The sequence below is a fragment of the Osmerus eperlanus genome, chromosome 8 (assembly GCF_963692335.1).
Source record: "Osmerus eperlanus chromosome 8, fOsmEpe2.1, whole genome shotgun sequence".
Lineage (NCBI taxonomy): Eukaryota > Metazoa > Chordata > Actinopteri > Osmeriformes > Osmeridae > Osmerus > Osmerus eperlanus.
Window position 1 is genome coordinate 329356 of NC_085025.1, and position 23286 is coordinate 352641.

At 40.7% G+C, this 23286-nt stretch overlaps 1 protein-coding gene across 6 annotated transcripts; it reads right to left on the reverse strand.

The window, feature by feature from the left end:
- Positions 1-1948: 1948 nt before the first annotated feature.
- On the reverse strand, positions 1949-18744 carry LOC134024543 (adhesion G protein-coupled receptor F5-like). Of its 6 annotated transcripts, none has more exons than XM_062467033.1 (38): positions 18606-18744; positions 18019-18203; positions 17775-17877; positions 17011-17059; positions 16756-16908; positions 16498-16668; positions 16280-16327; positions 16113-16172; positions 15700-15849; positions 15444-15614; positions 15189-15236; positions 15022-15081; positions 14609-14758; positions 14353-14523; positions 14098-14145; positions 13931-13990; positions 13518-13667; positions 13262-13432; positions 13007-13054; positions 12489-12638; positions 12233-12403; positions 11913-11963; positions 11447-11476; positions 11269-11295; positions 10155-11138; positions 9800-9915; positions 9635-9693; positions 8343-8485; positions 8023-8232; positions 6848-7045; positions 6569-6709; positions 6171-6346; positions 5879-6043; positions 4363-5736; positions 4122-4163; positions 3947-4006; positions 3538-3607; positions 1949-2714 (listed from the first exon to the last, which is right to left on the reverse strand). In XM_062467033.1, the coding sequence occupies exons 3-38, from the start codon at positions 17874-17876 to the stop codon at positions 2644-2646; spliced, it is 6048 nt and encodes a 2015-aa protein (XP_062323017.1). In that variant the 5' UTR covers position 17877; positions 18019-18203; positions 18606-18744; the 3' UTR covers positions 1949-2643. The 6 variants fall into 6 exon arrangements, with proteins under 6 accessions (XP_062323017.1, XP_062323018.1, XP_062323021.1 ...); XM_062467034.1 differs by having other exon boundaries at positions 1949-2424; positions 2610-2714; positions 17775-18203; XM_062467037.1 differs by having other exon boundaries at positions 6569-6646; positions 17775-18203.
- Between the last annotated feature and the right edge of the window lie 4542 nt (positions 18745-23286).

Below are 23286 nucleotides of genomic sequence, written 5' to 3' on the forward strand. Positions count from 1 at the left end.
TCCCGGCTAAACCCTCCATCTCCCACGATCTCTCAATCACCCTGGGATCTGCGATGGTGACCCCTTCATCCTCTGCCAGGAACCTTGGGGTTACCATGGACGACGAACTCTCCCTCACGGCCCACATTGCTGCGGTCTCCCGGTCGTGTAGATTCACCCTCTACAACATCCGGAAGATCAGGAGATACCTGTCTGAGCATTCCACCCAGCTGCTAGTCCAAGCACTTGTCCTCTCCAAGATGAACTATTGCAACTCACTGCTCGCTTGTCTCCCAGCATGTGCAACCCGCCCCCTTCAGAGGATTCAGAACGCAGCGGCCCGCCTGGTCTACAATCTACCCAGACGCTCCCATGTTACCCCGCTCCTCATCTCTCTCCACTAGCTACCTATCATGGCCCGTATCAGATTCAAGACCCTGGTATTGACCTTCCGAGCAGTGAACGGGACTGCACCCGTCTACATCAAGTCTCTCCTGCAGCCTTACACCCCCACCCGTCACCTATGGTCATCTTCAGACAACCGCCTGGTGGTCCCACCGCTCAAGACCGCCCGGTCCCAACACAAGCTCTTCTCCTGTCTGGCCCCCCAGTGGTGGAATCAACTCCCCACCTCCATCAGAGACACTGACTGTCTCTCCACCTTCAAGAAAAGGCTCAAGACGCACTTGTTCCGGGAGTACAACGGTACTTAGGAATGGTTCGCTTGACCCGATGTTAGTTTCCTCAAGGATCACAATGACTCTTGCTCAGAGACTTGTTGCTCTTGTGGTTAGTGGTAACTGACTTAAAAATGTTTGTACTCGCTGTGATATATTGTTTTTATTATTGTTGCTTGTTTTTTCCACAGGTACACTTGCACGTATAGCGGTTCATGTTGTTTAATTGTAACTTGTTTAACTACATGCTCTTATGGTTCTTCCCTTTGGCACTTACTTTGGTTGTTCACAATGAGTGCTTCATGTTTTGGCTACTCGCAATGTTTTGTGGCTATCTTGTTGTTATGATCAGTGACCTATGCACTTTGTAAAGCTCTCTCTTGGAAGTCGCTTTGGATAAAAGCGTCTGCTAAATGAATAAATGTAAATGCATGGATGATCTTTCTCACTGACAAACAGTCACTACTGTATCTGTCAATGCTCAGTCAAGCACTGTAGCAAGCCGACCAGCATGCTACACATACATGGATGATCTTTCTCAACAGATGGACGGCTACATACTCTACATGCTATATATATATTTTATTATTCAAACAAACATCGGTGCATCGGTAGAGTTAGGTGGTTTTGGAGGTCATTTACATTTCCTTTCTTTTAATGAATTAAAGAATCAGTCAAACATGAATCATAAAAGAAATGGAGCCTCATTTTTTTATTAAGTGGTATTTTCATTTGACGGTCCTGTACCCACAAACCAAGGACTCAGTAATATCACCTTACTGCCAACCATTTACGGTCAGTGGTAAATGTGCAAATGTTGAATGGGGCCTATGGCCTGGCTTACATCAATTATTTGCCTATATACAGATTTGGCAGGTTCGGCAGGTTGCTCTGATAATATGTCATTGTAGGCCTGAGTTCTACCTTTGTAGTGATCCACTCCTTCATGTACGAACACAGAAAAATCCCAAGCCTGAACCACAATCAGCATATGTAAAAAAGGCCACTGTCTCGTATTCTTTCAAACATCCTCACTACAGAGCATTCACCCTCCTTCTGGGTTTTAGGACTGAAGCAAAGTTCCTTCAAGCCATCTTTTTTAGAAAAACTACAGTAAATTCAGTATTCTCATGGTAAATTATTTCAGAAGATTCTTGCTGATGATTTACAGCATAAAATAACTATTCACTCACAAAAGGCTGATCTTGCTTGTTTTTGTCTTCAAGGTGAATGAGGGGATCCTGTTCCTCATCTCAATGATTTGATTCGCAAACTAACCAAACTACAGGGGAAACATTATTTTTGCATTTTATTTATAGATCTTGGTACCCTGCAGAAGATATGCCAGCATTTGATTTACATATTTAAAAAAAGAATTACAATACAAAATGTTAGTAATTATTCACAAGTGTGATTATTTAACTGCCAGTCAATGCTATTTTCCAATTTATGCTAAATTAAAAACAATAATTTATAACATTATGACTGAAGTAATGCGTACAGTAATACCATAAGTCACAGACACTATACTGTATAGAACAAATATATTTGTTTAGCCACATACATTTATTTAATTTAACAAACTGGGAGTCAGGTGGCTGAGCGGTGAGGGAATCAGGCTAGTAATCCGAAGGATGCTAGTTCGATTCCCGGTCATGCCAACTGACGTTGTGTCCTTGGGCAAGGCACTTCACCCTACTTGCCTCGCGGGAATGTCCCTGTACTTACTGTAAGTCGCTCTTTCTAGACTGTTGGTCCAAATATTTTGCTTAATAATAAATAAAAAAAATGATAACACACATTGTTAAACTGATTTTACAACAATGTTACTTGAAAAATGCTTTAAATCACAACATAATATGATTAAAGTGCTAAGTATAATATTATGTTAGTGCAATGATACTGTGGGGCTAATTACTGCTTCTAAATTAAACGAGTACATTTAATACATACATTTAATATTGTATTATCTTAAAGTAAATTAACATCAGATGTTGATGAAAGACTCTGTAGCGGCGGAGCTGCTGGTGTTTGCAACTTCAGAGACGTTGTAGACATCTGAGGAACAGAAAGGAGTCAGTCCAGGACAGGTACAGGACAGGTACAGGACAGGACAGGTACAGGACAGGTACAGGACAGATACAGGACAGGTACAGGACAGGACAGGACAGGTACAGGACAGGTACAGGACAGGTACAGGTACAGGACAGGTACAGGACAGGACAGATACAGGACAGGTACAGGACAGGACAGGACAGGTACAGGACAGGGACAGGACAGATACAGGACAGGTACAGGACAGGTACAGGACAGGTACAGGACAGGTACAGGACAGGTACAGGAACAGGACAGGTACAAGTACAGTACAGTACAGTACAGTACAGTACAGTACAGGACAGGTACAGGATAGGACGGGTACAGGACAGGTACAGGATAGGACGGGTACAGGACAGGTACAGGATAGGACGGGTACAGGACAGGTACAGGATAGGACGGGTAAAGGACAGGTACAGGGCAGGACAGGTACAGGACAGGTACAACAGTTTTTGTTAAACTAAAAACTAGCTTCCATATGGTGAGATACCTTTATAACTGAAGCGTTGCATTAATACTATAGATCACAGACACTATACTGTTTTGGTACTGTATTGTTGATATTTTACCCATGCATCACAACAGTCAATCCTATTTCATACCAGGAGGTTTGTGTAAATACATTGATGTAATTCGTTAAAGGCCTTATTCAGGTGGCCTTTTGCGGTATTGATTGATGATTGGTATAATCATATATTTTTAGGTGTCATTTGTATAATGTATCTACTGATACTAACATTTGACTGAGGGGAAAATAATTGTATGTATAAGTATGTTGATAACTTACTTCTTCTCCGCATTCTTCTGAGTATGTTCAAGGCACTGGAGGAGGATGGCCCAGTGCTGGTGCTGCGAGTCTGGAAGCACCACAAGGTGGAACATGTTAACAAGACTCAGGATGAGACCAGTACAAGGTGGAACATGTTAACAAGACTCAGGATGAGACCAGTACAAGGTGGAACATGTTAACAAGACTCAGGATGAGACCAGTACAAGGTGGAACATGTTAATATGACTCAGGATGAAAGCAGTACAAGGTGGAACATGTTAATGTGACCACCCCTCACATGACCACACCAGTAATGCCACTGGGCCATGAAAGTCCCAGATATTGGCTTTGGATAAAGCATCTGCTTACTGAACGTAATGTATATGTAGTTAGATGGGTTTGTATAACGTGGACAAGGTGGACTTACCCCGGTACCCTGTGTGCTTCCACTGGCTCCTCGGAACAGTCTAGTTATTGCTGCCCGGATCTATAAAATATGGATATACATATTGTGAATATGTCAAATACAACACGAATCTATGTTTAAATGGACACAACTTAATTTATACATTGTAAGAATGAAATGTAAGAATGCTATTTACCTTGCTATCTAAAAGTGTTCCAAACACCAAAATGAAGAAACCCTATGAGAAATTGGAGACAAGTGCATTTGTAAAATGATAATTTTCACACAGTATACAATACTCAATAAAGCTCTATAGTTAATGTGTGTATATGGTATATGTATAATTAGTGTATATAAATATGAAATACTGATATATAATAAGAAAATATGTGCAAGGGGTTAACAAAGCAGAAACAAAGAACAAGCAATTAATTTACCTGTAAGGAATTGAAGAAAGCAAAAGCAACATGTGTTCCAAAGTTATTGTAGTCCACCAATGTTCCCACTCCCAGTGCCCAGGTAAGCCCAAAGAAGGGTGTGAGAATGGCCAGACATCTGGCGATGACCACTAATGTGTTCTTCTCATCAGGCTGGGCAGTGTCCCCAACACCTCTCCTCAGCATTTTGTACAGAACCACGATGAGGATTAAGAAGTTGATGAGCACTATACTCAGGGCTGGGATCACAAACGCCAGGAGAGCCTTGCTACTGTCCCAGTTCAGCCAGCAGGCCATCTCTGTATCATTCCTTATGTATGTCTCATTTGGGGCTGTGGATGCCACCGTGACAACAGCTATGATGAGAGGTGCTCCGTAGCCTACAGAGAAGCCAATGGCCAGCATGGTGGACTTTGACATGTGGGAGAAGACCATGATGGTCCTGTAGAACAGTAGGAGGCCTGAGATGAGCATCCAGAAGAACAGAGACAGGTAGAAAAAGTGAATGAAGAATGTTGCCGCGCTGCATGCAGCATATTTGTCTTCCCCTGGATTGGCTGAAATGGAAGCTCCGATGATGAACCAGATGTCTGCTATCAGGAGAGAGACGGCGATGTTCACTATGGAGACGTGGCGCATGTAGGAGGTGCTGTTCCGGGTCATGCTCTTCCAGACACAAGCTTCAATGATCAGACACACAACCAGGCTTCCCATGGAGATGCCCACTCCAATGTAGGTGATGATGTCCAACACTTTTTGCTCTTCATCACTAAAGCCGTCATTGGATGGTGACATTAGGATGGAGAAAGAAGTCAGATGGTTGCAGTTACAGGTGACGGTTTCATTGTCGTCAGACTGCAGATGACATCCTTCATCATTCCATCCCTCCAGATCAAAGCTCCAGAATACACACTGAACGTTAGCTAATGATTTATTCAATTTTTCAAAGCTCAGAGAGACATTTGTGACGGTTCCGTTTAACTTAACGAGCAGCACGTTTCCATTGATAATGGTACCGTTGACAGTCAGATTTCTGCCATTTCTGGCAGGCAAGACGTTGTTCAGGGTGGTGAAGGCGATAGTGTTAATGAAGTTGTTGCTGGAGTTAATCTGTGGAATATGTAAGCCAACACTGGAGCTCTGTTCTGAGCTGAAGGAATTTTGAAGAAACTTTGTTCTTGTCAGGATCATGGTGCTTGTGTTAAAGACAAAGGGGTCCCCTTGTAGAGCCCCAGTGATGGTTTCTAGGGACCCCAGTAAAATAGAGCTGGTGTTGCCAGTGTTACCAGTGTTGCCAGACGTGTTTGCATTTAGCTGACCCCAGGAATCCTGTGCTCCTACTGAAATGAGTACATTAACTGTTTTAAGAAAACCCTGTGGGTAGAAAAATTAAGTAATTTAAGCTGCAATAAAACTGATTTGTTTCAAAATATTGTCAGACTAGAATAACCTTGATTTAATGTAAATGTCAAATTAGCAGTGAAGTATTGTACATAATTGTTTGCATTCAACATACCTCCATAACATCGCGACTGACATTAGTAGAAACAGACGCCACATTCTTCAAAATTGTAACGAGGATGGATATAGTAGCAGTGGACCTTTCAATGTTCTTTTGATTCCCCTCTGTAGTATTTTGAAGATCCTTGACAAAATCAGGAACACCTTCTTCCTGTAAAGACTATATGAAAACAGAAGAAATGGGACAAAAAAATCAAAGTATGAAAGTAATATACATAAAGTATATTATAAACACAGAATAATTAACAAATACTTTAAATGCTCATTGGTGTATCATAGTACAGTACCTCTGAGTCGGTCTGTAGGTTGAGAATCACAGTCAAGACACAAGTGTCCCGTCTGTCTACCCAATTCACACCATCACAAACTGCCTGAATCAATCCTTTTTCCCCAGATCCACATTTTATTACTGATACATCATCTTTTCGTCCAACACCGAACTCATCATTTTCACAATTTACATCTGCAAATAGATTCACTATTAATAGCAGGCAAACATAGGAAATCAAGCATCAAACATTGGAAATCAACTTTGAAACATAGGGTGAATGTTATAGGGTTATAGGTATTCATGTAGAATAGGGTTACGGTTATAGGTATTATGGTTAGGGTTATAGGTATTATGGTTAGGGTTATAGGTATTATGGTTAGGGTTATAGGTATTCATGTTGAATACATCTCTTACCTTCTGTAAAAATAGTCAGTTTTGTTTTTACACTATAGCCAGATGAATTTTTGACTTGGCAGACAAAGTTTGTTGTTTCTGTATTTTCACAAGTATCAGGCATAGAGAAAGTACATGTGACGCAGTAGTCTTGAAATACAACTGTGAGAAACATATTGCACAATAAGTAGCTACTCACATTTAACATAAATATAATGGTCATTAGCATACATATTAATGATACATTAACATAATGTTAGTGTTGGATAACATTACTCTCATAAATAGGTTCATATTCACCTGATACCTTACTGTTCTGGTCTTTCCACTCGACTTGATACGGTTTCTGTACACAACACTCAAGAGGAGTGCTTCCCCCCACCTCACACTGGGAGTTGATTTGGGTTGGGGCTCGGACATTAGGAGCTTCATTAACAATCACATTTCCTGTCTGATGGAAGTCTACGCTTGATCCCTTCAGAGTGCATTCATAAAGACCTGAAGTAACGGGACAAATACATCTACAGTATAGACACACTGACTGGCACTTAAATAATCACACTTTTCATTTTTTACTTCGAGCTTTGAATTTGATGGATGATTTGACTTTTAGATTTAAAGTTTTTTCAACAGAGAATATAAAATGACAACTCAACCACAATTACACCAGGAAACAAGTACTCCAATAATTGGTCAATATCCAGTAGGCAGCCTACAGACAGTGTGTGATACACAGTACCTACTCAATAAAACTCTACAACACAAGCTCTTCTCCTGTCTGGCCACCCAGTGGTGGAATCAACTCCCCACTTCCATCAGAGACACTGACTGTCTCTCCACCTTCAAGAAAAGGCTCAAGACGCACTTGTTCCGGGAGTACAACGGTACTTAGGAATGGTTCGCTTGACCCGATGTTAGTTTCCTCAAGGATCACAATGACTCTTGCTTAGAGACTTGTTGCTCTTGTGGTTAGTGGTAACTGACTTAAATTTTTGTACTCGCTGTGATATATTGTTTTATTATTGTTGTTTGCTTTTTTTATTTTATTTTTTTTTCACAGGTACACTTGCACTTATAGCAGTTCATGTTGTTTAATTGTAACTTGTTTAACTACATGCTCTTATGGTTCTTCCCTTTGGCACTTATTTTGGTTGTTCACAATGTGTGCTTCATGTTTTGGCTACTCGCAATGTTTTGTGGCTATCTCGTTGTTATGATCAGTGACCTATGCACTTTGTAAAGCTCTCTCTTGGAAGTCGCTTTGGATAAAAGCGTCTGCTAAATGAATAAATGTAAATGTAAAACTGTGTGATACACAGTACCTACCCATGGGAGGTAAGATTCCTTTGTTCATTACCTCATAATTGATGGATAACTCTAACCCTGCCCTGTTCATTACATCATAGTTGATGGGTAACATTACATCATAGTTGAGGGGTAACTTTAATCTGCCCCATTTATATCGTATTACTCACCAGTATCACTAGGACTAGTGTTTTTAACCGTCAGTGTCTTGCTTTGATTGTTGATGATGAAATTTGGATTGCCAGATGTATCTTGTCCCTTTACTTTCCATGTAACTCCCAAGTCTCCCGTCACGATGAAAGCAGGAGGAGGGCCACATGTGAGCGTGAGAGTGAGACCAGGGTACATGGGGTTGGGGCTGTAAGGTAAGGGAACAAGGCCTGGACATACGGAGCAGGGTTTTAGAGAGTTTAAGACCTTATTCATTTAATGAAAATGTAAACGTGTAAGAGAGTGAGAACAACAAACAGATGGCTTATCATCGTCTTACTTTCATAAGTGGTTTTAAAAGAGTCAGTCCTAACAATGAAAACAGGTGCCAGTGCTGCTATGAGCCCTGATTCAACACTTTTGATATCAGCAAGGTTTGTGTTAGTCGTTACGACTTCAAAGTCCACAATCACGCTTCCCGACCTTTAAAGAAAAAATAAAAAACAATAGATATATTTACGCTAATGATTTAAGTGATGAGCTGACAAATATTGCTAATATTGATACAGTTCTATACTGTACATAGTATATTTCCCACAAATGAGCAAACTATAATATTAGACAAACATGATTTCCAAAATGTTATCCAGGCTAACAGCAACACAGCTGCCAAAGGCAGGAAGGGAAGCTCCTTCCCGAACTGTGTGAATGCATAAGTTAGTCGCTTCTCAACTTTAGGGTTAGTTATAACTCATGTTTCAGGTTAGTTATACAAGTTATGGTAAGTAGACTAAGACTTGCACTAAGATGTTCTTGCACACCATAATCATTTATCAAAACAACACATTAATTTAATATAATACACAATTGTAATTACAGTCAGTCAATCTCCTGGCGCCTCATTGATGGGGCAGTGATATTTATAACTCATGCGTAGTACATGAGTTAACTAACCCTAAAGCCATACGAGTTATAACCAACCCTAAAGCCATAAGAGTTATAACTAACCCCAAAGCCACGTTTTAATTTGTTTAATTAGTTGTTGTTGTAAACTGCAACAGTCTTATGCACCTCTGTACTTTGGTATGTACAAGATATATAAGGTATACCACCTTATATATCTTGTATACCATGTATATCTTGTATACAGTATATATCTTGTATGTCTTGTATACCTTGTATATCTTGTATACCTTGTATATATTGTATACCGTATATATCGTTGTATATAAGTCGGCTGGCCTTCATCCTATTTTAGCATTTTTATTTATTGGAAATGTGGTAGGTATTGTTCTTGTTCACAGGGTGTTAAATGTTAGAACTGAGTTTGGTCAAACGACTTTTATGTACTCTGCACCATTGTATTGAACTCCTTTACGATATTGCCTTTTACTGGATGAAATGGTTTCTAAATCATTTAAGCATTTTGAGGCTGATTTCATGATTTTCAGATTGTTTACATTAGTGTATGATCCCACTATGCTTTATTTTTTGGCTTCATGTTGCCTGTGATAATGTAAAGACGCAGTGCTGCTTAAACAAAAGATAATCCTCAATGAATCCTTCATGGGTTAAAAAAGGTTAAACAATCAAAACACATGCTCTGAATAGTTGTAGTAAAACAAACAGTACCTGAATTTCTTTATAGTTGCCGACAAAAAACCTGGAGTTTTCCCATATTGCTGCCGGAGCTGGGAGAAAACAGAGCTGTTAATAAACTTTGAGTAAAAGCAGTACTCTCTGTACATTAAATCTCAACATGGAATTTCAATTCAATGTCTTGAATCATGTTCTTACCTTTGGTTCAATCCCGTTTTTTAAAATATTGTATTCAAAGCTCGTAATGTCATTTAGATCATCTGTAAATGTCCTATCCAAACTGAACTGCATGTTCCACACAACTCCTACAGAACCTACAGAAAACATCAAAGAATAATTTAAATTAAAATGTATTTGTGTCTCACAGCAAGCAATTCAAGTAAATCTTTCCAGTGGTACACAATATGCATTACAAAAATCTTATATTGCATATTAATCTTATATATACTCATCTAATAGTAGTCGTTTTTTTTTATGTATTCATTTAGTTGACGCTTTTCTCCAAATACAGTAAAATGCTCTTCAACATGCACAGCTGTCAAGTTTTACTTGCCTGTTGTGGGGGACAGGGTAGTGCCTGGGGTTGGGGGGGTCAGGGTAGTATTCTGTTGGGTGGTGGGGGTCAGGGTAGTGTTCTGTTGGGTGGTGGGGGTCAGGGTAGTGTTCTGTTGGGTTGTGGGGGTCAGGGTAGTGGTCTGTTGGGTTGGGGGGGTCAGGGTAGTGTTCTGTTGGGTTGTGGGGGTCAGGGTAGTGTTCTGTTGGGTTGTGGGGGTCAGGGTAGTATTCTGTTGGGTTGTGGGGGTCAGGGTAGTGGTCTGTTGGGTTGTGGGGGTCAGGGTAGTGTTCTGTTGGGTTGTGGGGGTCAGGGTAGTGTTCTGTTGGGTTGTGGGGGTCAGGGTAGTGTTCTGTTGGGTTGTGGGGGTCAGGGTAGTGTTCTGTTGGGTTGTGGGGGTCAGGGTAGTGTTCTGTTGGGTTGTGGGGGTCAGGGTAGTGTTCTGTTGGGTTGTGGGGGTCAGGGTAGTGTTCTGTTGGGTTGTGGGGGTCAGGGTAGTGTTCTGTTGGGTTGTGGGGGTCAGGGTAGTGTTCTGTTGGGTTGTGGGGGTCAGGGTAGTGTTCTGTTGGGTTGTGGGGGTCAGGGTAGTGTTCTCTTGGGTTGTGGGGGTCAGGGTAGTATTCTGTTGGGTTGTGGGGGTCAGGGTAGTGGTCTGTTGGGTGGTGGGGGTCAGGTTATGGTTGTCTTGGGTTGTGGGGGTCAGGGTAGTGGTCTGTTGGGTTGTGGGGGTCAGGGTAGTGTTCTGTTGGGTTGTGGGGGTCAGGGTAGTATTCTGTTGGGTTGTGGGGGTCAGGGTAGTGTTCTGTTGGGTTGTGGGGGTCAGGGTAGTGTTCTGTTGGGTTGTGGGGGTCAGGGTAGTGTTCTCTTGGGTTGTGGGGGTCAGGGTAGTGTTCTGTTGGGTTGTGGGGGTCAGGGTAGTGTTCTGTTGGGTTGTGGGGGTCAGGGTAGTGTTCTGTTGGGTTGTCAAATCAGTTGTGGAAGCATCTAAAACAGAAGACACACACCAGATTGGTGATTATTACAGTAGTGTAGGCATATTATTGTTTGATTCTGCAGATCACAAATCTTTCACACAAAATATATTTTATTATTTTGTGTATATGATGGCACATACTTGTTGTTGGTGCCAATGATGTAGAGCCTGTAAGTGGAAATATTATTGATTATTAATGTTATTGTAATGTCAGCACATTATTTTAGTTCAGGTAATTTATGTGGTATTCATATGAATTAGTTTGATCCTTTCTTTTTGATTTACACAAAAGTACTGTTCCACTAAAGTTCCAACTTACTTGTGATTTGAGGAGTGGATGATGGAAAATCTGCAAGGAAGAGAGAAATAATCTGTACCCAAACCAACAGGTGATACCTCCTTTGGATCCTAGCTTTGTGGCGTAGCACATACTAATGAAACTGAATTTATTTTTTTGGGGAGATGATAAGTGTAATTGGTGTAGCTACAAATGTTGGCCAATAGGGGGACATAGATTGTTTAGAACGTTAATGTTGTTGAACACTGTGAACTGGGCGGAAATTTACTCGGACATTGTTGGTGTTCATTGCCCATGCTTGACTTTGCCTTGGGAAAGTTCACCCCGAAAATAAATCTTGAAAAAATAATCCACTCATTGTACCACGTTGAGCCAACTCACTCCAACGCGACCATCAAATTACATTAGTTTCATCTGTATATGATCACCTGTGTACCACCTGTGATTTACATGTGGTAGGTTGGTTACTACTAGGTTATTATCGTACCTGTTATTATCGTAGATGGAGAAACTGTCGTTGGTAGACATGCTGTAAAGTCTGTTGGGTAAAGCAACACAAATGTATTAATCAACCATCTAAGCTTGGTTAATAGATGTTAAGATTCAGTTGCAGTGGTGTTTCTTAGTTTGACTGGGTTACGGGTTAGAAAAAAAATATTGGCTCTTGAAAACAGTTGCCATTAAAACCACTGAATGATTTTGCCGTTACAATAACATCCTTAATACTAAGTAGACATCAAATTTAAAGTGTTTATGTCACAATAGAAAGAAAAACCAAAATGTCAATCAAGATATTTCGATTCGTACTTTGTTGAAGTACTGACTGACAGAACTGTCCGTCTGCAGGAATGGCGTTGATGCAGCTGCACGTGTCAGTTGTAATGTTAGAACATCGTCCGTAGGTGGCACACTTGTCACATGACCAGCGATACTGGTCCTCACACCTACACTGGTACCCAGTAGCGACTGGGTAGCAAACTGTTGATGGAAAACCACATTGACAAACATGAATACCTGTAACGGAGCACGTCCTATTACTTTATAAATGTATTTGTGTTTTTACCAGTAGAGATGTTGACATCTGTGATTTGAATCAGGTTGTTGATGCTGATGGGGAAAATGTTGCTACTCAGAATTGATCTCAGTTGTTCCAACGCTGCAACATTGGTGGTGTTCACCTCAATGTCGATGAGGTAATAAAATACTGGAGGGACTGAGGAAAGAAAAAAGGAATGTTTGTTGATTAGAGGTAACTAAACCTCACACAGACACAGGGAGAGAAATAGACTGAACCCACTGATCACTTTTATCCAAACCAACGTACAAATACTGCATATAGAAAGTACAGCACCAGATCAAGGATCAGTAGTGCAGAGTTCTACAGTATTTAGGTGGTCGGAGTCAAGGAATGGGCTGTATTTAACAAGCGGGTTTGCAGTGCTATTCTGACTGGGGAATGCTGTTGTGTTGGCAAATGAGGAAAGATTGAGAGGAATGTTCACTGGTCTGTGCTGGACTTCAAAATGAATCGTATTATACAGTTGGCCTTTTAACAGGGAGCTTTTCTCTTTTGAAAAGTACCTGTTGTTGTCATCGGAGGGAGTGTTGTTGGAGGACAGGTTGTAAAGTCTGTTAATGGAGAAGATATTAGGAAAAAAAAATATATTTAATGATCTTTCAGCATTATTGGCTCTTAAAAACAGTTGCCATTAAAACCACTAAATGATTTTGTCGTTAAAATAACATCGTTAATACTAAGTAGACATCAAATTTAAAGTGTTTATGTCACAATAGAAAGAAAAACCAAAATGTCAATCAAGATATTTCGATTCGTACTTTGTTGAAGTACTGACTGACAGAACTGTCCGTCTGCAGGAATGGCGTTGATGCAGCTGCACGTGTCAGTTGTAATGTTAGAACATCGTCCGTAGGTGGCACACTTGTCACATGACCAGCGATACTGGTCCTCACACCTACACTGGTACCCAGTAGCGACTGGGTAGCAAACTGTTGATGGAAAACCACATTGACAAACATGAATACCTGTAACGGAGCACGTCCTATTACTTTATAAATGTATTTGTGTTTTTACCAGTAGAGATGTTGACATCTGTGATTTGAATCAGGTTGTTGATGCTGATGGGGAAAATGTTGCTACTCAGAATTGATCTCAGTTGTTCCAACGCTGCAACATTGGTGGTGTTCACCTCAATGTCGATGAGGTAATAAAATACTGGAGGGACTGAGGAAAGCAAAAAGGAATGTTTGTTGATTAGAGGTAACTAAACCTCACACAGACACAGGGAGAGAAATAGACTGAACCCACTGATCACTTTTATCCAAACCAACGTACAAATACTGCATATAGAAAGTACAGCACCAGATCAAGGATCAGTAGTGCAGAGTTCTACAGTATTTAGGTGGTCGGAGTCAAGGAATGGGCTGTATTTAACAGGCACATCATCACAAAGTAACCACATCCCAGCTGTCAGAGATGATACTTACTGGGTGTTGTGGTCGGGTTTGCAGTGCTATTCTGACTGGTGAATGCTGTTGTGTTGGCAACTGAGGACAGATTGAGAGGAATGTTCACTGGTCTGTGCTGGACTTCAAAATAAATCGTATTATACAGTTGGCCTTTTAACAGGGAGCTTTTCTCTTTTGAAAAGTACCTGTTGTTGTCATCGGAGGGAGTGTTGTTGGAGGACAGGTTGTAAAGTCTGTTAATGGAGAAGATATTAGAAAAAATAAATAAAAATTATGATCTTTCAGCATTATTGGCTCTTAAAAACAGTTGCCATTAAAACCACTGAATGATTTTGTCGTTAAAATAACATCGTTAATACTAAGTAGACATCAAATTTAAAGTGTTTATGTCACAATAGAAAGAAAAACCAAAATGTCAATCAAGATATTTCGATTCGTACTTTGTTGAAGTACTGACTGACAGAACTGTCCGTCTGCAGGAATGGCGTTGATGCAGCTGCACGTGTCAGTTGTAATGTTAGAACATCGTCCGTAGGTGGCACACTTGTCACATGACCAGCGATACTGGTCCTCACACCTACACTGGTACCCAGTAGCGACTGGGTAGCAAACTGTTGATGGAAAACCACATTGACAAACATGAATACCTGTAACGGAGCACGTCCTATTACTTTATAAATGTATTTGTGTTTTTACCAGTAGAGATGTTGACATCTGTGATTTGAATCAGGTTGTTGATGCTGATGGGGAAAATGTTGCTACTCAGAATTGATCTCAGTTGTTCCAACGCTGCAACATTGGTGGTGTTCACCTCAATGTCGATGAGGTAATAAAATACTGGAGGGACTGAGGAAAGAAAAAAGGAATGTTTGTTGATTAGAGGTAACTAAACCTCACACAGACACAGGGAGAGAAATAGACTGAACCCACTGATCACTTTTATCCAAACCAACGTACAAATACTGCATATAGAAAGTACAGCACCAGATCAAGGATCAGTAGTGCAGAGTTCTACAGTATTTAGGTGGTCGGAGTCAAGGAATGGGCTGTATTTAACAGGCACATCATCACAAAGTAACCACATCCCAGCTGTCAGAGATGATACTTACTGGGTGTTGTGGTCGGGTTTGCAGTGCTATTCTGACTGGTGAATGCTGTTGTGTTGGCAACTGAGGACAGATTGAGAGGAATGTTCACTGGTCTGTGCTGGACTTCAAAATAAATCGTATTATACAGTTGGCCTTTTAACAGGGAGCTTTTCTCTTTTGAAAAGTACCTGTTGTTGTCATCGGAGGGAGTGTTGTTGGAGGACAGGTTGTAAAGTCTGTTAATGGAGAAGATATTAGGAAAAAAATAAAAAATTAATGATCTTTCAGCATTATTGGCTCTTAAAAACAGTTGCCATTAAAACCACTGAATGATTTTGTCGTTAAAATAACATCGTTAATACTAAGTAGACATCAAATTTAAAGTGTTTATGTCACAATAGAAAGAAAAACCAAAATGTCAATCAAGATATTTCGATTCGTACTTTGTTGAAGTACTGACTGACAGAACTGTCCGTCTGCAGGAATGGCGTTGATGCAGCTGCACGTGTCAGTTGTAATGTTAGAACATCGTCCGTAGGTGGCACACTTGTCACATGACCAGCGATACTGGTCCTCACACCTACACTGGTACCCAGTAGCGACTGGGTAGCAAACTGTTGATGGAAAACCACATTGACAAACATGAATACCTGTAACGGAGCACGTCCTATTACTTTATAAATGTATTTGTGTTTTTACCAGTAGAGATGTTGACATCTGTGATTTGAATCAGGTTGTTGATGCTGATGGGGAAAATGTTGCTACTCAGAATTGATCTCAGTTGTTCCAACGCTGCAACATTGGTGGTGTTCACCTCAATGTCGATGAGGTAATAAAATACTGGAGGGACTGAGGAAAGAAAAAAGGAATGTTTGTTGATTAGAGGTAACTAAACCTCACACAGACACAGGGAGAGAAATAGACTGAACCCACTGATCACTTTTATCCAAACCAACGTACAAATACTGCATATAGAAAGTACAGCACCAGATCAAGGATCAGTAGTGCAGAGTTCTACAGTATTTAGGTGGTCGGAGTCAAGGAATGGGCTGTATTTAACAGGCACATCATCACAAAGTAACCACATCCCAGCTGTCAGAGATGATACTTACTGGGTGTTGTGGTCGGGTTTGCAGTGCTATTCTGACTGGTGAATGCTGTTGTGTTGGCAACTGAGGACAGATTGAGAGGAATGTTCACTGGTCTGTGCTGGACTTCAAAATAAATCGTATTATACAGTTGGCCTTTTAACAGGGAGATTTTCTGATTTGAAAAGTACCTGTTGCGTTCATCGGAATGACTGTTGTGGTAAGACAGGTTGTAAAGTCTGTTAATGGAGAAGATATCAGGAAAAAAAATATTTAATGATCTTTCAGCCACTGAATGATTTTGCCGTTACAATAATATCCTTAATACTTAGTAGACATCAACTTTTAAGTGTTTATGTCACAATAGACATAAAAACCAAAATGTTAATTGAGATGTTTCGATTCGTACTTTGTTGAAGTACTGACTGACAGAACTGTCCGTCTGCAGGAATGGCATTGATGCAGCTGCACGTGTCAGTTGTAATGTTAGAACATCGTCCGTAGGTGGCACACTTGTCACATGACCAGCGATACTGGTCCTCACACCTACACTGGTATCCTGTCAGCTGTGGAAGGCACACTGAACAAGAGGGAACGAGCGGTATACGGTCAGTGCCAATAGGACAGAAACCTACAAGAAACTTGTCATATGATGATTGGACCTTACCAGTGGTAATGCCAACGTCAGTGACGTTAACTTGGGGACCCAGTGATAGTAAAAAGGTCATGTTGCCAAGTAAAACTTTCAGTTTTTCAACAGTAGCGAAGTCGGTGACGTTTAGCTCGACATCTACGGTGTACTCGACTGCTGATAGCAGGGCTGTGAATCACAGAAGATCTGTTTAATGTCTTTGTACATATAACTTGCTAACTACTCATTTCAAATAGCAGTTTAATAAAGGCATTTCTACTGTTTACCAACCTGCTCTTTTCCCCCTAAAATGGGGCAATACTTCTACAGTGTAATTCTCCTGTCAAGAGAATTAAATAAAAATGAAAACACAGTTATGAAAGGAAATTGATGGTCTTTCAAAATCATCTGTTGTCTAATTGGTCGGCCTACTGTTCTGTACTAGGACTCCAAGGCCTACTGTTCTGTACTAGGACTCCAAGGCCTACTGTTCTGTACTAGGACTCCAAGGCCTACTGTTCTGTACTAGGACTCCAAGGCCTACTGTTCTGTACTAGGACTCCAAGGCCTACTGTTCTGTACTAGGACTCCAAGGCCTACTGTTCTGTACTAGGACTCCAAGGCCTACTGTTCTGTACTAGGACTCCAAGGCCTACTGTTCTGTACTAGGACTCCAAGGCCTACTGTTCTGTACTAGGACTCCAAGGCCTACTGTTCTGTACTAGGACTCCAAGGCCTACTGTTCTGTACTAGGACTCCAAGGCCTACTGTTCTGTACTAGGACTCCAAGGACATTTTGACATTAGCAACACAGACGCTCCGTTGTTGTCCCATTGTGTCACGAAAGTCAAATGTGAAAAATAAGTAAAACCATAAAAACTAAGTGCTGTATATAATAGCTGAACATAGGCAATCATACTGTAACATATGTGATTCCACACACAATAATGGTTTGATCTTGAATGTTATGAGGGTTTATTAATGCATTTGACTGTATTCCTACCTAGAATAGGATGTTCATTTGACTTTTGCTTGTAGAACCATAAACACATTACCTGGGAAATGGTCCCTGAAATGGCAGTGAATTTTCTTGTTTCCAAAACATAGCATGTCACCGTAAGAGCCAGGACCAGAGCTGCATTCTTTAGCAGTGCCATTCTTGTTGTGAAAAAGAAAACAGAGGAGATTGTGAGGAATAAGACACAAAAAACGAATATTCTCAAGTACCAGCAAGATCAGCTCATTAAATCAGTGGTTTAATATAGTTTTGTTCTGTTATTTATCCAGCTTAACAATAACCCTTTTCGTCAGAATTGGAGGTGCCAGCAATTATCATGACATCCTGATAGGCTCATCTTGTCTTGTAATCGCAGGGTTAGGGTTGACCTCAGGGTTAGGGTTGACCACAGGGTTTCTCAACCCAGGAGGGTTAGACTGCCGATGGGATTCACAGGGTCCTCTTTCACTGCTTCTTTTAAACAAACCTGAGTGCCACACAATAATGTAATTAATACCACTTTAACTTATTAACCAGGAAATTAACTTAATCCAAAATTACCCCATGCCAACACACAGTACATTGGAAGTTGATTAAAGAGCAAATCTAATTCCATAATCCTCACAGAATTAGATCAATATTTGATAATCTATCTGGACAGTTATTTACAGTAATAACACTCAGTAATGCAGAAGATAATTTGATTAGAAAACCCTTTGCTGGCTTCATCTGTTCACTTTCAAAGTCCAATGTCCTCACAACAGAATACTAATGTAGACATTAAACAGCTGTAAACTCAACAACCAACCAAATTTTACAACTGAATGCACATCGTAAAGTCACAAATCATTTTGACTGATTAAGTGGAGATCCATTATTTGTGTCTCACCCTGCTGGATCCCTCTTCAGCGAGTGGCTGACAGTGTGGTCTGTTGTCTCCCTGAGAGTGAACCCGTATTGTCAACTGTGGATAACATTCAGCTCACAAACCCTTCCTGAAACACGGCACCAAGTCTCCAACCTGTGTGTCGAGCACCGGCTCAACAGGTTTGGATGTCTTCTTCTATTTCCTCATGTGAGAAAGAGAACACTGCTCGATTATTTCTTGCCTGTCTGTGACATACATTACTCAGTGAGTAAAACCATTAGTGTCATGTATGTAGTGACTAAACTCATTAGTTGGGGCGAAGCTTACATTGACTACCCTGTTTTCAAAAGGAAGACATTCTCTCTCAATCTCCACTCTGAGTGACTCACAATACTGACAAACAACTAAAAAAGTGCAAATACACACATTCAAGTGGTGATACTGTGGGCTACAGGCTGTTTCAATGTAGATGCCTCCAGGCTTGGAACATACTGGTGTTTCTTGAATTCTCTCCCTTCTTGTAGGAATCCCAAATATGCAGCTGTTAATCACATACTGTAGTCTTAACTCAATCGCTACCAAGACGAAACTTTTGACAACGACGTACTCTATGTAGTCCAAATATTGACGGATTCTTAGGGGGGCAAAATTAAATTGATTGTGCGAATAGCAGGCGGGGCCTTAAAAAATGCCCCTGGGCTATGTTGTCCATAGCCCAGGGGCCTCAGGTGCTATTAAGACGCCCCTGGCGGGAACAATGCAGATGTAAAATCCACACAGTGTCCTGTGACACAGAGATAAGAGTCAACAGTAATAGTGTGTGTGTGTGCGTGAGTATGTGTGTGAGTGTGTGTGCGTGAGTATGTGTGTGAGTGTGTGTGTGCGTGCGTGAGTATGTGTGTGTGTGTGAGTGTGTGTGAGCATAATGTGTGCGTGTGAGCATGTGTGTCCAGGTTGTCTAGGGTGTCTACTCCTTTCCCTCCAGAGAAAGGAATGACAGGTCAATGGAAGCGATGACAAGAAATGATTTTAGGTTTGATAAGGGTGTTGCTCAGTGGTTAGAGCATGTTTAGGTCCCTGTGCTCAGTGGTTAGAGCATGAGTAGTTCCCTGTGCTCAGTGGTTAGAGCATGAGTAGTTCCCTGGGCTCAGTGGTTAGAGCATGAGTAGTTCATTGTGCTCAGTGGTTAGAGCATGAGTAGTTCCCTGTGCTCAGTGGTTACAGCATGAGTAGTTCCCTGGGCTCAGTGGTTAGAGCATGAGTAGTTCATAAGCGCATAAGGGTGTTCAGGATAGCGCAGGGCACTGATCAAACTGTCAGATAACTATTAGAAATGAGGTCACGCCCTCTGCCTCTTGAGCTGGTGTACTGGATAGAAATCAAGTAGTTGATGGTAGATGAGATGTGGTTATTGTGTAGTGTCTCCCTGAGTTACGATCCCAGATTTCCTTCTGTTCTTTCCATCCTGTTGTCTCATTGGAGAAGAGCATTTGCTAAACATTTAATGAACAAAATGTCAAATGTACACATTTTAAACATCTGCATCTGAGTTAAACAGTTCTACCTTTTCTTCTTCTTCTTATTGGTGGCCAAACCGCGAAGTGGCGCAGCCACCTCAAGTGTTTCTACCTTTTCTTATAATTATTAGGGTTCCTCCGTCAAGAGGACCCTATTGTGTTTGTTGGTATTATTATTAGGTTCCTCCGGTAGGAGGGAACCTATTGTTATTGTTGGTATTCTTATTATTAGGTTCCTCCGGTAGGAGGGAACCTATTGTTATTGTTGGTATTCTTATTCTTATTATTATTTTTCTTCTCCTTGCGCCCCAATATCTCAAAAAGTCCCTGGTCATAAATTTTCTAATTTGGCACATTGATACTACATCCAAGTGGGTACCCCCACACCAAATATGGGCCACATCGGACCATAGGGGATGCCACAGGCCACGCCCAAAAGTCCGATTTTCAAAGTGATGGCATTTCCACCCCATTGCTCCAATTCTTCTGAAACTTGGTGTGCATGCCTCATTTTTCATGAGGAACACAAAAGCCTCAAGGACCCATAAGGTCCGCCATGATGGATTTTCCTGTACTGTGATAATTTGGGAAAATCTTCAAAATTCCTCTTCTCTTGAACCAAAGGTGAAATTGACTTGAAATTTGGTACAGATATGTATCATTGACGTATTTAAAAACGTTACTTAAGGCAATTGAATCAAGTACAAAATGGCTGAAATGGGTGTATTTATGTAAATGTACACATTGCCTCAATATGTTTGTGTCCCTAAATCAAATGTATTTTTGAAGGATGGTTCAAACTTAATAGGCTTTAAGGTGAGATGCCCCTGAAGTACCATGCAAAGTTTCACTTTGATATGTCGAAATATGACTGAATTACAGATGTTTGAATTTCGACCAAATCTGACAATGCTCGCCATTGGAGAAACAGCTTTTTTTATTAGCCAGTTTTGTGTAATCCATGTCTGGGAATGGCTCAATTGGCTGGTAAGCAAATGGTTGTAGGTTCAAAACCAGTCAGAAGCATAGTTTTTAATTTTTTATTCTGGCAAAACGGTTTCTAGTCTCCCGATAAATCCTCCGGTTGTAAAACATAGCAATGCATGTTTATTTGAGCCCATCACAACACTCCGATCATCTGTTTAGCGAGACTGTGTAAACCACTGCAAAACAAGCCAGGTTCACCAAAGTAGCTAGCTACTTGTAGTCTACGCATGGTAGAGATAACTCTAATGGTTATCTCTAATGAAGTAAATTAATTGTTCAGGTGGATCCCTTGCCTGTTGCACAAATTCATTTCAGTAACCTGAGCCAGGACACATCCCCACTGATGCTAGGCATGATTTGAAATTTGACAAGTTATGGCACTCCTAACAACCTTTTAAAAAAAACTATGAGTAAGTTATTCTTTACAGCAGCAACCCAGTCATTCCGTTGTCCCGTTTTTATAGGAAATGTACAAGCAGTTTCAACTTTGGACGAATCTTACAATGCTTACCACAGGAGAAACAGCTTATTTTTTTATACAGTAACTGAACATGACAATATTCAGCACTGAGAATATCTCAATGGGCTGGGATGGTGACCTGTAAAGTATAAGGTCGTAGGTTGGAATCCAAGGCCAAAATTAATCTTTTGGCCTGTCATAATTTTGATTATCTGTTCAGTTCAACAGGATGACATCATTCTGAAGTACCACAAACAATTTCACCTTGGTATGTGAAAATATGATTGAATTAGAGCAGTTTCAAAGTTGGCTGAATCTAACAACGCTTACCACAGGAGAAACAGCTTACTTTTTTATACAGTAACTGAACATGATAATATTCAACACTGAGAATAGCTCAATGGGCTGGGATGGTGATCTGTAAAGTTTAAGGTAGTATGTTGGAATCCAGCCATTATCTTTTGGCCTGTCATAATTTTGATTATCTGTTTAGCTAAACAGGATGACATCATTCTGAAATACCATGCACAATTTCATGCAATTTCACCTTGAAATGTCAACTGTTTCTTAACCTTTGTCCCAATGTTGACCAAAGCTAATACTCTGCCCTTTCTATTCAAAGAAACAGTTCTATATCTCAACAGTTGGTGTGTAGCAGAGAGGATAGAGAGACTGCTTTGTAACCTTATGCTCATGAGTTCAAATCCCCATTCAGCCTGTTGTTGGCCAAACATGAAGTAGTTTTGCTCTCTTGTTTTCCAACTCTCGATCTTCGATAGTGTACATGTTTATAATATTTTGCCATTTTGCGGAGGAACCCACATCGCTGCTTGCAGCTATATTTATTATTATTTTTCTTCTCCTTGCGCCCCAATATCTCAAAAAGTCCCTGGTCATAAATTTTCTAATTAGGCACATTGATACTACATCCAAGTGGGTACCCCCACACCAAATATGGGCCACATCATAGGGGGCGCCACAGGCCACGCCCAAATGTCCGATTTTCAAAGTGATGGCATTTCCACCCCATTGCTCCAATTCTTCTGAAACTTGGTGTGCATGCCTCATTTGTCATGAGGAACAAAAAAAAAGCCTCAAGGACCCATAAGGTCCGCCAAGGTCCTCTTCTCTTGAACCAAAGGTGAAATTGACTTGAAATTTGGTACAGATATGTATCCTTGACGTATTTAAAAACGTTACTTAAGGCAATTGAATCAAATACAAAATGGCTGAAATGGGTGTATTTATGTAAATGTCCACATTGCCTCAATATGTTTGTGTCACTAAATCAAATTTATTTTTGAAGGATGGTTCAAACTTAATAGGCTTTAAGGTGAGATGCCCCTGAAGTACCATGCAAAGTTTCACCTTGATATGTCGAAATATGACTGAATTACAGCTGTTTGAACTTCGACCAAATCTGACAATGCTCGCCATTGGAGAAACAGCTTTTTTTATTATCCAGTTTTGTGTAATCCATGTCTGGGAATGGCTCAATTGGCTGAGATGTTGTGCTGGTAAGCAAAGGGTTGTAGGTTCAAAACCAGTCAGAGGCATATTTGTAAAATTTTTATTCTGACAAAACGGTTTCTAGTCTTCCAATCAATCCTCTGGTTGTAAAAACATAGCAATGCGTGTTTATTTGAGCCCATCACAACACTGTGATCATCTGTTTAGCGAGACTGTGTAAACCACTGCAAAACAAGCCAGGTTCACCACAGTAGCTAGCTACTTGTAG

What these genes read in the sequence shown, in the direction of transcription:
- LOC134024543 (XM_062467033.1), bottom strand. Translation starts at nt 17,876, where the DNA reads ATGGCACTGCTAAAGAATGCAGCTCTGGTCCTGGCTCTTACGGTGACA. An exon ending in TCAGTCAGTACTTCAACAAA is followed by an intron (nt 15,237 to 15,443) that starts GTACGAATCGAA and finishes CTCCATTAACAG; the next exon opens with ACTTTACAACCTGTCCTCCA. An exon ending in ATCATTGGCACCAACAACAA is followed by an intron (nt 11,139 to 11,268) that starts GTATGTGCCATC and finishes CTTCTGTTTTAG; the next exon opens with ATGCTTCCACAACTGATTTG.